General features: G+C 51.2%; 1 protein-coding gene across 2 annotated transcripts in view; it reads right to left on the bottom strand.

Moving 5' to 3' along the window:
* The window catches only part of Grk3 (G protein-coupled receptor kinase 3), a 112711-nt gene that overhangs the window by 86774 nt on the left and 11694 nt on the right, over positions 1–14243 (bottom strand). For both annotated transcript variants that reach the window (XM_047561223.1, XM_047561224.1), the window contains exon 2: positions 2419–2495. In XM_047561223.1, the coding sequence (XP_047417179.1) occupies positions 2419–2495 (77 nt within the window). The remainder of the gene's footprint in view (positions 1–2418; positions 2496–14243) is intronic.

The following is a 14243-nucleotide window of genomic DNA, read 5'->3' as shown; positions in this document are numbered from 1 at the left end:
TAAAACCGTTCACCTTACCTGCTCCCAGCCACGACCTGAGGCTCAGGATGAACTCCGTCTATGCAGCAGGGACACTACCCGGCCACGCGCTTCCCTCAGCCGTGCCTGTCTCTCCCCCCCTCCCCCCCACGCTCTTTACCTCGCGACTTCCAGGGGCACAGAAGCTGCTCCTCTGGAAGACCACCCTCATGGAATGGCTAATTTTGCATACTAGATTTTAGAAAGTGGTTTACAAAAATCCAAAGACTTTCTGCTCGGGTTTCTACTGCACCTCAAGAAAAAAAGAACACTATGATTCTGTCTTAAAAATCTAGGCGAACTGGGAATCAGAAGCCACTTCCCTCCCTTGGGTCAGTCTATGCTCTCGTCTGCAAACAGAGGAAGTCCAGAAGAATCTGGAAGAACCTGCTGTCTCGAAGGGTTGGCAGTCTCCATTACTTCTGGGGACAGAAGTTGTCCTTGCTGCCCGAGGGGGATCCATCCCTGGACCCCTGCAGACACCAACCTCCAAGTCCCATTTCTACATAACAGGGCACAGGATTCGCCTGTAACCTCTGCGCACCTCCAGTACGCTTTAAATGACCTCTCGATACCTTACGCCATGTGCATTCTTCGGAAATAGCTGTCACGCTGAATGGTTTGGGAGCCTGGCTGCAGCACTGTGCATCTTTAGGACAGACACAATTCTCTTTCTTTTTTTGGTGATATTTTCCATCTGTGGCCGGGAGATTCCATGGATACAGAATTCATGGATAGGCAGGGCTGACCGTACACACAAATAGAGTCCCGGGGAACTTTGATTTCTTAGAATTGCAATAAAGTCATTTCCTCCAGCAATAAAATAATTTAAAAGCTAAGACACATGCTCCCCAACAGACCTCCGAGTGGCATGCGAGGCAGGCCAGGCGCCAGGAGAGGGGAGGGGCACCCAGCCTTCCCCGCTCCGTGGCTGACTGCCGCAGCAACCCTGGATCACCAGCCTGGTCAGCGCTGCGGGCGGAATCGCGGTCTGGCTACCAGGTAGGCAAACCCTACCCTGGTGGAGGGAAGTGTGTTTAGGAAGCGTCTGGACGATAGGAACTCTCTACGGGATGGAAGAGAAGAAGGCGGCAGAAAGGCTGTGGGGCTAAGTGACCTGAGGACAGCGCCTGTAAACAAGCCGCCAGCCCTGGAAGGGGGAGGAGACCATGTTCCCCATGACTTCACCAGCCCCGAAACGCCACCAAAGCAATCCCTGCGCAACCCTGCCTTCTCTGAGCACCGAGGGCTAGTGGACCAGGGGCACCCCTGCACCGTGGCACCCCTGAACCCCGGTACCCCAGCACCCGTCACCCCTGCACCGTGGCACCCCTGCGTCACGGTACCCCAGCACCCGTCACCCCTGCACTGCGGCACCCCTGAACCCCGGTACCCCAGCACCCGTCACCCCTGCACCGCGGCGCCCCTGCGTCACGGTACACCTGACCCGAGGAGCCCAGCACTGAGTAGAAAATGGAATGAGCTACAGGGGGAGGAGTAGCCCAAGTGGTCCTGATGATAAAGAAGAGCACAGGAAACCACCCCCCATGGAAACCGATGACACCAAGTGACGGAGCCCCAGGCGGAGGAGGAGACAGCCAGCCTCGGAGACACGCCCCAGCCACCAGCCACCAAGCAAAGCCCACAGCGTGAGAGGCCAAGGAGCTCTCAGCAAGAGGGAGGGGCCCACTCACAAGTGCCAAGGGGTCCAGGGGAGCTTCTTCTCTGGCCACCAGGCGCCCCATCCTTTGGCTGCCTGGACAACAAGAATTTCCAGGACAAGCTGCCACCTGCCAACTCCCCTGGAAGTCACTTCTGTTTCTGATCAGGCCTCCAGAGAACAGGACGAGGAGCTGGCTTACACCCACTAGCCGCCCACCCGCTGTCTTCCAGGTGACCTGGAGTGGGCTCTGCCGAGGACCCTCTCACTGTGTGCTTCATCCCACCCAGGGGCGTCCCGTCCCCATCTTTGAGCACGCGATGCCCTAACTGAGCGTGCCCAGGAGTGGCCCACGTCTGCCCGAGATGCTGAGACTCCCCAGTGCTCAGGGACACGGCTCTGGGAAATACGCAGTGCACCCCTGACAGGCTGCAAGGAATAAATCTCTCTGCCCTTCACCTCCTGACTCTATTTACCAGCTCTGCACCGCCAAGGGGCGGGCCATTGCGTTCAGCTGCGTTTTGAATTTGGGAAACCCCAAACGGCCTTAAAACCCAGCTGAACTAGTCCGTGTCCCAACAGCTCATTCACAGGACACGTTAGAAATACCGTCAGGAAGAATCCTCCTCGCGGCACACAGGTTCCAGGGGTCCTATTTCTAAATCCCCAGGGTTCTGCTCGGCCCCCGCTCGGCCCCCGCACTGCGATCACAGCCAGCCAGACGTGTGAGCAGGACTCACCGATTCTCTGGTTGAAAATCTTGTCGAAGGTTATTTCGTTTCTCTCCTGGAGATACTTCTGCATCACGCTCCGGATACTGAAAGAGAAGGTGGCACATCTTTAAAACACAGCCTCCGCCATGAGTGACCATGCCCGGAAGTTGGGGGGGTTGTGCCCCAGGCACTCGCTTTAGGGGAGACCCCCTCCCACTGCCGTGGGGCCCCGCCACAGGGCTGAGCAGACTGAAGCTGGCGACTTCGGGGCTCTGGCCACCTGCTCTCCCGGGACTGAGGACCAGCACCCACGGGCACCCTGGAGCCCCTTCGCCCTTGACGGACATCGCATGCACGCATGCGCACACCAACACGCACACACACACACCAACACACACCAACACGCACACACACGCACCAACACACACCAACATGCACACACACACACCAACACACACCAACACGCACACACATGCACCAACACACACCAACACGCACACACACGCACCAACGTGCACACACACCAACACACACCAACACGCACACACGCACACCAACACACACATGCACCAATGTGCACACGCACCAACACGCACACATACCAATGCTCACACACACCAACACACACACCAACGCACACACGCACACGCACCAACACACACACGCACCAACACGCACACATACCAATGCTCACACACACCAACACGCACACACGCACACGCACCAATGTGCACACACACCAACACACACGCACCAACGCGCACACGCATACGCACCAATGCACACACGCACCAACACGTGCATCGACACCTGGTGTTTCATGAGCTTCTCTCTGAAAGGTATCCTGTATACATAGGATTCATATTTTAAAAAATCACGTTTCTATACATCAACAATGAACCATAGAAAACTAATTTAGAAAGAGTTCACTTGTGACGAAATTTTTTAAAAAATCCAAAGCCTTAAAATCAAAATCTGTCAAAATATGTTTAAGAAATTTATGGGGAAAATTACAAATCATACTGAGAGACATTAAAGAAGATCCGAATAAATGGAAAGATAAACCACAGTTATGAGCAGGAAGAATTAACATTGTAAAAAGCCAAACACTACCCAAATTGAACTATAAAATCAGTATGATCCCCATCAATATTCCAACAGGGCTTTCTGTAGAACACAGAAAATGATTTGCTTTTTCTATCATTTATACAGAATAATACAGGATCAAAAATAGCCAAAATGTTTCCTAAAAAAGAAAATAAAGATATTGGGGCTTATTATGAAGCTAAGTAATTAAGAAGAGATAAGCAAATTGATCAATGAAATGAAACAGAGACCACATAAACCTAGCCACACATACCCTGAATTATTATTATTATTATTATTATTATTATTATTATTATTATTATTATTCCCAGGGATTGAACTCAGGGCGCTTAACCACTGAGCCACATCCCCAGTCCTTTTTCGAATTTTATTTAGAGACAGGGTCTCACTGAGTTGCTTAGAGCCTCGCTAGGTTGCTGAGGTTGGCTTTGAACTGGCGATCCTCCTGCCTCAGCCTCCCCAGCTTCCATTTGGGGACTATTAGGAAGAGAGGTGCTCCATACATCTATGTGTTAGTCAATTTATGGATGTGTGTTTTCATTTCTTGGGCATAAAGATCCAAATCTGACACTGTTGGTCACATGGTAATGTATATTTCACATCATGAAGAATGGTGGAACTACCTCTATTCCTAGCTGGGCTCCCACTTTACATTCCCATCACCGATACGGGATGGCTTCAGGGCTCCGTGTTCTTGTCAACACTTGGGTTACTCGTCTTTTTACATTTTAGCCACTCTGTTGAGCATGTAGCAGTATCTTAATTTGTATTTTAATTTGCATTTCCCTAATGGATAACGACAATGAGCAAATTTGTACACGGTTAATGGAGTCCATCCACCTTCTTGTATGAGGTGTGTAGTCAAACATTTTGCCTTTTAACGGAAACGTCTGATCATTCAGGGGTGAGATGTCTTTATGTAGCCTGGCAATAAGAGCTCTGTCAGATTTAGTGATGTTAATATTTTCTCTCAGATAGCACCTTAACTCTGCATTTTCTTCATGGAGTTCTACTAAGAGTAGAATATTTAAGCTCTTCTATCAGTTTCTTGATTATTTCTTTGATGGACACTCTGCTAAGAAGTCATGACACCCCAAGGTCATGAAGACTTTGATCTATATTTTTCTTTTGGAGTTTTAGCTTCTACATTCAGGTCTCATTTCCATTTCAGATGAATTTTTGTGCATAGTATAAGGTAGAAATCACCATTCCCAGTTTTTTCATAATCCCCACGTATCCCAGGATCACTGGTTAAAAAGAGCATCCTTCATCATTGAATCCTCTTGGTGCCTTGGTTGGTTCAACACCAAGAATGTGTAGGTCTACTCTTGTACTGACCTGTGGCATTGATCTTTAGGATTCTCCTTACATAAATACTGTGTTGTCTTAATTGCTGTTTTTCTAACTTCTTAAGAAGGTGGATTGACAGATTCACACATTTCTAATGCAAGCGTTCAAAGTCCTCAACTCCCTGTAGGCACTGACTTAGCTGCATCTCACAGGCGGAGATTCATTCTATTTTCATTTTCTTTCAATTCAAATTATTTTCTAATTTCCCTTGATACGTGTCCCTTGACTTGTTAGTTATTTAATACTGTGGGGCTTCTTTTCCAAACACTTGGAGACTGCTAGTTTTCTTTCAGTTATTGAATTTCAGTTTAATGCTTCGGTGTCCATAGAACGCATGCCGAAGGAATCAGTTCTTTTAAGATTTGTAGATGTTCCTTTTGTTGCTCGGAACGGGATCTATCTTGTTGAGTATTTTGTGTATGTTTGAACAGAATCGCGTGTGCTCTTGTTGGACGCACTGATCTGTAAATGTCAACGGGGTCCAGCCGGTTGACGATGTCACTGAGATTCTTCTGCATTCTTACTGACTTTCTGTCTACTTCTTCCATAAATGACTGAGAGGAGGGTGCTGGGATCTCCGAGTGCAGTTGTGAACCTTCCGCTGTGCCTTCTGAGCCTGTCTCTGGCACGGACTTTTGCAGCAGTTGAGACTGCTGGGCCTCGGCAGTAGGGAGCCCGCGACACCTGGCGACTGTGAGCTCAGTCTGCTGCACCAGCTATTGATCGGGTCACTCCCACTAGGGTTCCCGTGGGGTTGACTTTCTTTTTTCCCTTCCAGTATCTGTCTTTCTGTTTGAAGGAAGTGTTGAGTGTCGCTGGCTCTTTGCGGTACCAAATCTGTGGATATTTGTCACTGCCTGCAGCAACAATTTGCGCGGGTCTTTATGGGTGGTGGACTGGAAACTGAGCTACTCTTATTTCTGAGCTGCTTCCTTACTTGCTTGCTTGTTTATGGAGGATAGAGGAAATGAGGTTTACTTGCTTTAAGAGGAGAGAGAGAGAGAGAGACTTTGCTTAAAAGAGAGAGAGACTACACTTTCAGAATCTATATCTTCTTAGTTCTGCTGCTTCTTCTTAAAGGTGCGTCCTGCATCCTGTGAACTAAGGGTGCGTCTATCTGAGGTGCTTCCTAAGGATGCGTCCCGCGTACTGCGATCTGCCTATCTGTGATCTGCAACCTAAAGATGTGTTCTCAGTTCTCCGCTCTGCAATCTGCCTTCCGCCGCTGTCCCTACTCACTGCTTCTACCTGCTTGCCGCTTCTTCTTCTTCCTTTCTGCTAGCTGCTGCTCTTACTGTCGCTCCTTACTGTCGCGTCCCCGCCCACCACCCGCTTATATTCCCTCCAGGAGGCAGAGGGCGGGGCCACGCCAGTTGCAATCAGGCGAGGAGCCAGCTGCCCCATCACGGCAAGGGTTAAAACGAGCAGGCGAGCTCGGGAACACCTGTGCACGCGTTGTGTGCGTGGACTTAACTGAATAGGGCCAGTGATAAATCACCTGAGTGCGCTTATGTCAATCAACCTCCTCACTGCCGATGTGATCAGGCGCCGTCCGCATGGCACAGCCCCCAACAGTCGAGTTCACAGCTTACCACAGGATCTTGCTTTCCCATCCCAACTGACATTTCACTGAAGTGTTTACACGGGTTGCATTTAATGCAATTATAGTAGGTTTGGATCCAGGTTGATTGGTTTTCCCATCTATTCTTTTTCTTTATAGCGTTCTTGAGCTATAATTGACATCGCACACGACTTAGAAGGGTCTGCTTCATTGATTTCTACTAAACTTATGTCACCTCGATTCAATTTGAAAGCACTTTTCATCGTGCCAAAAATTCTCTTGTGCCCACTGGCTACCAAACCCTGTTCCCACCAGAGTGTGGGAGCTACCATGTCTTCCCTCTGTCTTGCTTCCTCTGGCCTTTTCTAGAAGATACGTATAAGTGGAATGGCAGAATGCGGTCTTTCATGCCTGGTTCTTCTCAGGTGGCATAAACTTTTTAAAAATTGCAGAAACTGGGTGAAGTGGTGCAGGCCTGAAATCCAAGTGGCTTGGGAGGCTGAGGCAGGAGGATCGTGAGTTCAAAGTCAGCTTCAGCAACTCAGTGAGGCCCTATGCAACTCAGTGAGACCCTGTGTCTAAATCAAATATAAAAAGGGCTGGGGAGGTGGCTCAGTGGTTAAGCACCCTGGGTTCAATCCCTGGGACCCCCCCCCCAAAAAAAAAAAAAACCAACTGGAGAAATACGAACATGAATTGAATATTGGAGCACATTAAGGAAGTATTTTTTCAACAGTTGCTTTGTATTTCAAAAGAGTTCTAATCTTTTAGGAACACATGCAGAAGTACTTCGGATAAAATGGTATGTTCTGTCTACGACGTCCTGCGACATCATCTCAGGAGCACAGGAGGTACGGGGGACCGAGGACCGGCTGAGACGCGGAGGGAAGCCAGGCTGGCTGTGCACGGACCTGCGGCGGCAGCGTCAAGGTCACGCTGCTGTCCCCTCCTCCTGCAGGGGCTTGAAATCTTCATTACAGAAAGCGCTGAAGAATCAACTTCTGGCCTCTGAACTCCAGGATCATAACTTCTGCACCCTCCCCACCAAAACAGGGCCCAGGAAGACGACAGCTGTTGACAGGAGGGCCAACGTGTATTTTAAAAATGAACATCAAAAGCTAAAATAAATGAACACGAAGGCCCTGGAGACCACCCACCCTCCTCGCCATGACCTGCGGGAGGGGAGGCCCTGCTATGTGACGGCATGGTAAGTAGGACCAGCATCCTGTCACGATTTTTCAGACATTTCTACCACTAATGTGGCTGAAAGACCAGCCGCCGGACCCGCTCCCGGGGACCCCGGGGTAGGTCTGCTGTTGGACCTGGACTCGCCTCAGCAGCAGAGAAACGACAGTATTCATAGTATCATCAGAAAGCCACCGCTATCAAAAGCCTGCCTAGTCCATAAGAGGTTGAATTTTTTAAATTGTAATGTCCCAAATAAAATGCATTTTGGGAAAATATTTAAATGTGCTATATTGCCTTAAAACAAAAGCAAAAAAAAAAATGTAAGAAAGAAAAATAAGAAGTTGGTAGCTGTGATGTGTGGCCAGGGTGGTGGGGTGCTTGGTGAACCCCCAGCGGCTCTAGATGGGAGGTGTCCCCACTCCTGGCCACCACGGAACCCAGAAGGCAGACTTCATTTCAAGGTCAGATGACTCGGCTCTCACGCCAAGATTCAATTTCCTCAAAAGGAAACTGCTTCTTTTTTTCAAAGGTACTTGCTAGATATTTTCCACAAACTAGTCGATCAGCAGAACAGAGCTACGTTATCCAAAGTCACGATCAAAACTTTCCCGCTGGGCTGGGGACGTGGTTCAGTCGGGGAGCGATTGCCTAGCACGCGGGAGGCCCTGGGTTCGAGTCTCAGCACCGCAAATAAATAAAATAAAGATCCACTGACAGCTGAAAAAAACTGAAAGAAAACCAACCTTCCCACTAGATTTAAAACCACCTGGATCCTGAAGCAGCAAGTGTTTTGCGAGGATCAATGGGGGTCAGCTCATTCCAAGTTCCCTTGGTCACCAGACCTTTGGCAGAGGAGCCTGGCATGTAATTCCCACGGCACCCACCGGTTCATCCCAGGCCCATTCGTGTCGGAAAATCACAACCCAATCAACGGCATGCGGATTTAAGTCCCCGTGTGCTAGCCCTACGATATTTTGGCAATCTACTCTCTGTTTTGAATGCCTATTTCGTTGCTATATATAACTGTACATTAACGTGACATTAAACGTATTTGAATTTCACTGACCAAAAAAAAAAAAGAAGGAAAGAGAAGCGGTTCTCACACAAAAGTCACGGGCACAGACGCTACTTGGACAGCTTTATAGGCTCGTCAATCTACCTAACGGCACAAAACCGCCATAGTCCAAATCATCTCTTTAAATTGGGTACAATGATCATCGTGGACTCCATTCACCAGCTCATCGAGGCCCTTTTGGACCAGCCCGAGCAGAGGCGCCTCCCGCCTGTGGCCACGGCCAGGCCTAGCGGCCACATTGTGTGCTACCTCCCTACCTGGGGACGCACTGGGTTGTCCTCACTCTCCGTGAAATGGCTCTTTCGTGACTCAATCCCCTGTAAATACCCATCCGATGAACGCTTTTTATTTTTCTAACATGGGAAGACCCTACGTGTCCTCTAAGATATGGATCTGTGACCCCCAACTGCTCAGAGGTGAGCCCCACCCGCTGCAGGCTGTCTGTCACCACCCCCCCAGGCTCCCCACAAAGTTCAGTGGCCACTGTGTCTCAGTCTCCTGCTACAGGTGCATCTTGAGGGACGCCAGTCAGCCTCCCTCACCACCTGCCCTCCCACAGGGCCCGAGCTGCCTCCGTGAGCATCCCCAAGGCAGTGAATGAGAAGCCACCGTCCTCGTAAACAGAGGCCATGACGTGCTACGGCACAGCGTGTTTGCATCAGCCTGTGTGCGCTCAGGATCTGCTAGGGGCCCGCAAGCGCCCGGCCACAAACACAGAACGGTGCACAGGGCTCACTCGCTCACACCAGCTCTGTTCCCGGGAACGGCTCCTACAATGTGGCCGTGCCCAGGGAGACGAGAAGGGTCTCTAGAAAATGGGACAGGCTACCAAGACCCACGTCCCCTTCCACCTGCACTCTCAGACTCTTCGAGAGCGAGGACCGAGGAGCTCAGCGGGCGTCACTGGACTGGCCTGGTCGGAATCACTTTCCTGGGTCTCTGAGCCTTGTACCAACTCACTGAGGACCAAGCAATGGCGGGGGTCGGCTCTTACAGAGGACGTGGCCAGGAGGAGCCGGCGGAGACCTTACCATCAGTATCAACAGGAAACTCGGGCTCCCAGCAGCCCGAGCTCACGTGTGCCCGGGTGTAAATGCGCTCAGACGGATGTGGCGGTCCCCAGGAGCCCGCCAATCTGCTCAGTTAGACCTGGTCATTAGCCACGAGGGTAGTCAGCCAACGGACGCCGCCGTACGCACGCATCAGGCCTTCCACCATCAGCAGTGGACACCTTCCCGCCCCAGGAAGCAGCAGCTGCCAGCCAGCCAGGCCAATGCCACAGGCAGGTCACCTGACCCGGCCTCACCAACAGACCCTGAAGAGAAGTGATTCATTCATGCTACTTCCAGGTCCCTTCCCTGGAAGCTGCTGTTCCGCCTCCCCACTTCCCTCTCCTGGTCCGAGCTCCCGCCTGGGCCCCGAGGTGACCCTCCCACGGAGGCTGCGGTCAAGGCCAGCCTTGGGCTGCAGACCTAGCTCTTTCCCTGGTCAGCTCAGAGTGACTCTGCCCGGGAGTCCTCAGCCTTGGCTGAACTCTGGGACCACCTGAGAAGGGATCTTAAAATCCTGGTGCCTTGCCTTCCCCCGGAGACCACGATGGAACCGCTCTGTGGCGTGACCCAGAGTGGGTGGCTGCATTCTGGGGTCTGTGTTACCATGGCTTAGGCCACACCCTCACAGAGAGAAATGGCCTTTCAGTAACATCTCAAAGGACAGCAGGTTTCCCTTTGTCTAAGTGTCTCAAATTATTTCAGTCTAAAGAGAAGATCTGAGAGCAGAAGAGCCGGGGTCCTGGCTGACTCGTCCTCCCTACGCAGAGCATTCAGACATTTTCAGAGCAAGTGAGTCTTACGGAAGCGTCTCCCCCCAGGACTTTGGGAGTTTAGAGCCTCCATCCCTCCCCTCGCGCAATCCTCGCTGGTATCGCATTAATCAATAGCAAATCCGTTTCTCTGGCCAGTATTCTTTTCGCATGAGCAGCATTGTTCAGAGAGCGCGCACCTTCATAGCTTCAAAAAAGCTCTAATGCCAAGTCAATCCAACTCCATAGCCTAACATCGCGCCCTAACCTGCACAAGACGCCCCCGCGTTCAGATGCGCCCGGGCATTCCTGACGCAGCCCGGCAGCCTCGGGAGCCCACCGCTCTGGCACGTCTATCTACCGGAGGAGCCCCCGCCTCTGCGCCCCTGGGGAGGACGAGGAAGCGCACTCACCTGTCACCCGTTCATTCAAAGGACACGCGCTGCATCCCTACTATGCGCCAGGCATTGTGCTCCACCGCCCTGCCTTACAGAGCCCACATCTGGAGGGTGGCCCTGGAGTGGACCGGCAGTGCCCGTCTGGGGTGGTGCGTGGCTCCCACGGGGTCGACCACAGGGTGTGGCTACGGGGTGCGGCTCACTGCGGCTGACCTGCGGCAGCGAGGGGCACCTGGCAAGGGTGGCAGGGAGCAGCCAGGGCCTGGCCAAGGGCCCAAGGAGCACCTCAGCCTGCACCACAAACACCGGACGCGTGGCCAAGGGATGGCGACGACGCAAAGGAAGAAACGCACGGAGCGAAATGCCAGGCCACAGACAGCCCCCACTTTTGGAGTCACTTTTTGCCATTATGTGAGAAGAAATTCCAAAATTACCACCCATGACATTAACGTCCAGTATTCGTGTGTTTTTTTTGTTTGTTTGTTTGGTTTTTTTTTTTTGTTTGTTTTTTTTTTAGCAAACGCTTCTTCCCTGTGACTGACAGATGAAGTCACAACAGCAACACACGGACTTATCCGGTGGCGACCCCGGCTGGGCCTAGGCTAGGGAGGCCCAGGCCAGGACTTAGCAAAACGCCCCAGGTAGTAGTTTTTGTTACCGGTTGAGCATCCCTAATGTGAAAATCTGAAATGCCCTAGAACCCGAAACTTTTGGAGTCCCTGCATGGTGTGGCATGTGGAAAGTTCCACACCCTGCATGGTGTGGCATGTGGAAAGTTCCACGCCTGACCTCCAGATGTGGGCTCTGTAAGGCAGGGCGGTGGAGCACAATGCCTGGCGCATAGTAGGGATGCAGTGCGTGTCCTTTGAATGAGCAGGTGACAGGTGAGTGCGCTTCCTTGTCCTCCCCAGGGGCGCAGAGGCGGGGCTCCTCTGGTAGATAGACCTGCCGGGTCATTGGGCTCCCGAGGCAGCCGGGATGCAGGGGCACCGGACGTTTTGAATACAGTTCCCTCAGCCTGCATGATTGGGCTGCCCAGGAAGCATCTGTGGAGTCTATTTGGACCTGGGTCCCACCCCTGAGACATCTATGCACGGCAAGAATTCCAGAACCCAATCAACCTCCAAAACTCTCCCTGCCCACGCGTTTCAGATAAGGGACACTCTCAGTCTGCACTTGTCTTTTAACTTGCTAGATGGCAACGCTGTCCCTTGAGAACTTCTGTTTCCTGTCCTCACAACCACTGACCTCCTTAATGGTTTCTAGGTTTGGGATCTGCTAGGGAAAGCCCTCTGTACTCCAGAGCGACAGAAATATACTCCCTCCTATTTCTGCACTGTTGATATCTTATGATCATCTCATTAAATGACCTGGGATGTATTTCTGTGTGTGATGGGAGGGGATTATGACTTTCTATGACAACTACCACACACAACCCTTTCTGCCCATAAACCACATTCAAATACATATGCATATGTACAGCTTTTTTTTTTTTTTTTTTTTTTTTTTTTTTGGGTGCTGGGGATCGAACTCAGGGCCTTGTGCTTACAAGGCAAGCACTCTACCAACTGAGCTAGCTCCCCAGCCCCCAGCTTTAATTGCTATAGCAATGCTTTATATTTGGTAGGACAGACCAAATATATTGCTATTTTTAATTTTATATTTATTTATTTATTTATGGCACCAGGGATTGAACCCAGGGCCACTTAACCACTGAGCCACGTCCCCAGCCCTTTTTATATTTTATTTTAGAAACAGGGTCTCACTGAGTTGCTTAGGGCCTTGCTAAGTTGCTGAGGCTCAGCCTCCCTACCTGTTGGGATTAGAGGCCTTCCGTTGGTTATTTGGCCCATTTTCTCTTCTAGATCACTGAAGAGCAGCTTGTGAGGTTCTTCAGAATCTCGTGTGGATTTGATCTTGAATCCGCGGATTTGAGAATTGACATCTGCACAAGACGGTCCGTTTTCTCTCACTTCTTACTAAGGTTCGGCTGCTCCTCACCCTCGTCTTGATGGTAATTACTTAGTGGGGGCTGATTCGGTGTAACACATTAGGAAGCACTTATTTTAAAGGAATCATTTTGAAATGTTTTGACAAATTAATATTCACATTCATGTAATTTAAAAACAGAGAGCTGTTAAAGTAATCTTAACGAGAAAGATTTCCGTAGGTGCGACAGTGTGTTTGGAGGGCGGCCGTCTTAGCTAGCCGGGCTGTTACTCGCCTGCTGAGTTTGAACACTAGGGCTACGATTTAACAGATGACCCGAGATCTGAATGGAGTTGGGTCTGTGTTTCGCACCCGGGAAGTATAGTTGTGCTTCTCCCCTCGATTTCCTCCTGGTTCTCCTCTGGAAATCATCCGGTCCCATCCACACTGACAGGATTAGTCAGGACACCGGTTTGCAAACAAGCTTATTAAAACTCCCCCCACAACTCCCTGATCAGAGCCGAGGAGACTCTTTTTGAGTCATCTAATGCAGCTTCCGAGAAGCCCGTAGCCTCCCTGAGGTGGAGGCCGTCACCAGGCGTGCCTTCCCTTCCGGGCACAAGGTTGTCACAGGGATCTACAGGCTAGGTCACCCGTGCGTCCCGAATGCCAGCCAGCACTGGTTGTGCAGAAAGACAGTGTCACCTTCCCATGACCACCCAGCTGCTGTCTTAGACATCAGTAAGAGTCCTCCAACACACAGCAGGGCGGAGGACGGGACAGGGAGCCCAGCGACCCGCCGTCCAGGCTCCTGTACGCAGAGATGAAGATTCTAGACGGGTCCTGTGGTCCACCCCTTCCTGATCTGGTAAAGCACCTTGAAGCAAATCTCAGGTCACATGCCACTTCACCAGGTCTGCTGCCCGTGGGGATCAAAGAGCACGCTCTGCTGTGTTTTGTGTGGGGACCTCCTCTTTGGAGACCATGAGTACTTGGGTTGGCTGCTGGTGCTTAAAGCGACAGCAGACTACCTTCCAGATCTGCAGCTCGGAGGTCTGAACCGGGCTCCCTGGGCCGGGGGTCACAGTGTTGGCGTTCCATTGCAGAGGCTCTAAGGGACAGCCCACTGTCCTGCCTTGCCCAGATCCTAGGGGTCCACAGCCCCTTCCTCCACCGTCAAAGCCAGCAGGGGCAGGGACTCATTCCCAGGCCATGTCAGGGACCCTGGCTCTCCTGATAATCCGGGAGACTCTCTCCTATCCTAAACCAACCCTGGCTGCCTTAATTCCACGGGCAACCGTGACACTTCTCTGTTGTGGGACATGATGTCCACACAGGTGCAGGGGGCAGGGTGGGACGTTTTAAAGGGCCAGTCCCTCCCACCGCAATGGGTTTTCTTATACTCCGTGTTTTAATCAACTGGAGTCAAGTCCTTTCGATGTC

The sequence above is a fragment of the Sciurus carolinensis genome, chromosome 8 (assembly GCF_902686445.1).
Source record: "Sciurus carolinensis chromosome 8, mSciCar1.2, whole genome shotgun sequence".
Taxonomy (NCBI): Eukaryota; Metazoa; Chordata; class Mammalia; order Rodentia; family Sciuridae; genus Sciurus; species Sciurus carolinensis.
This window is presented reverse-complemented; position numbering and strand designations above follow the sequence as displayed.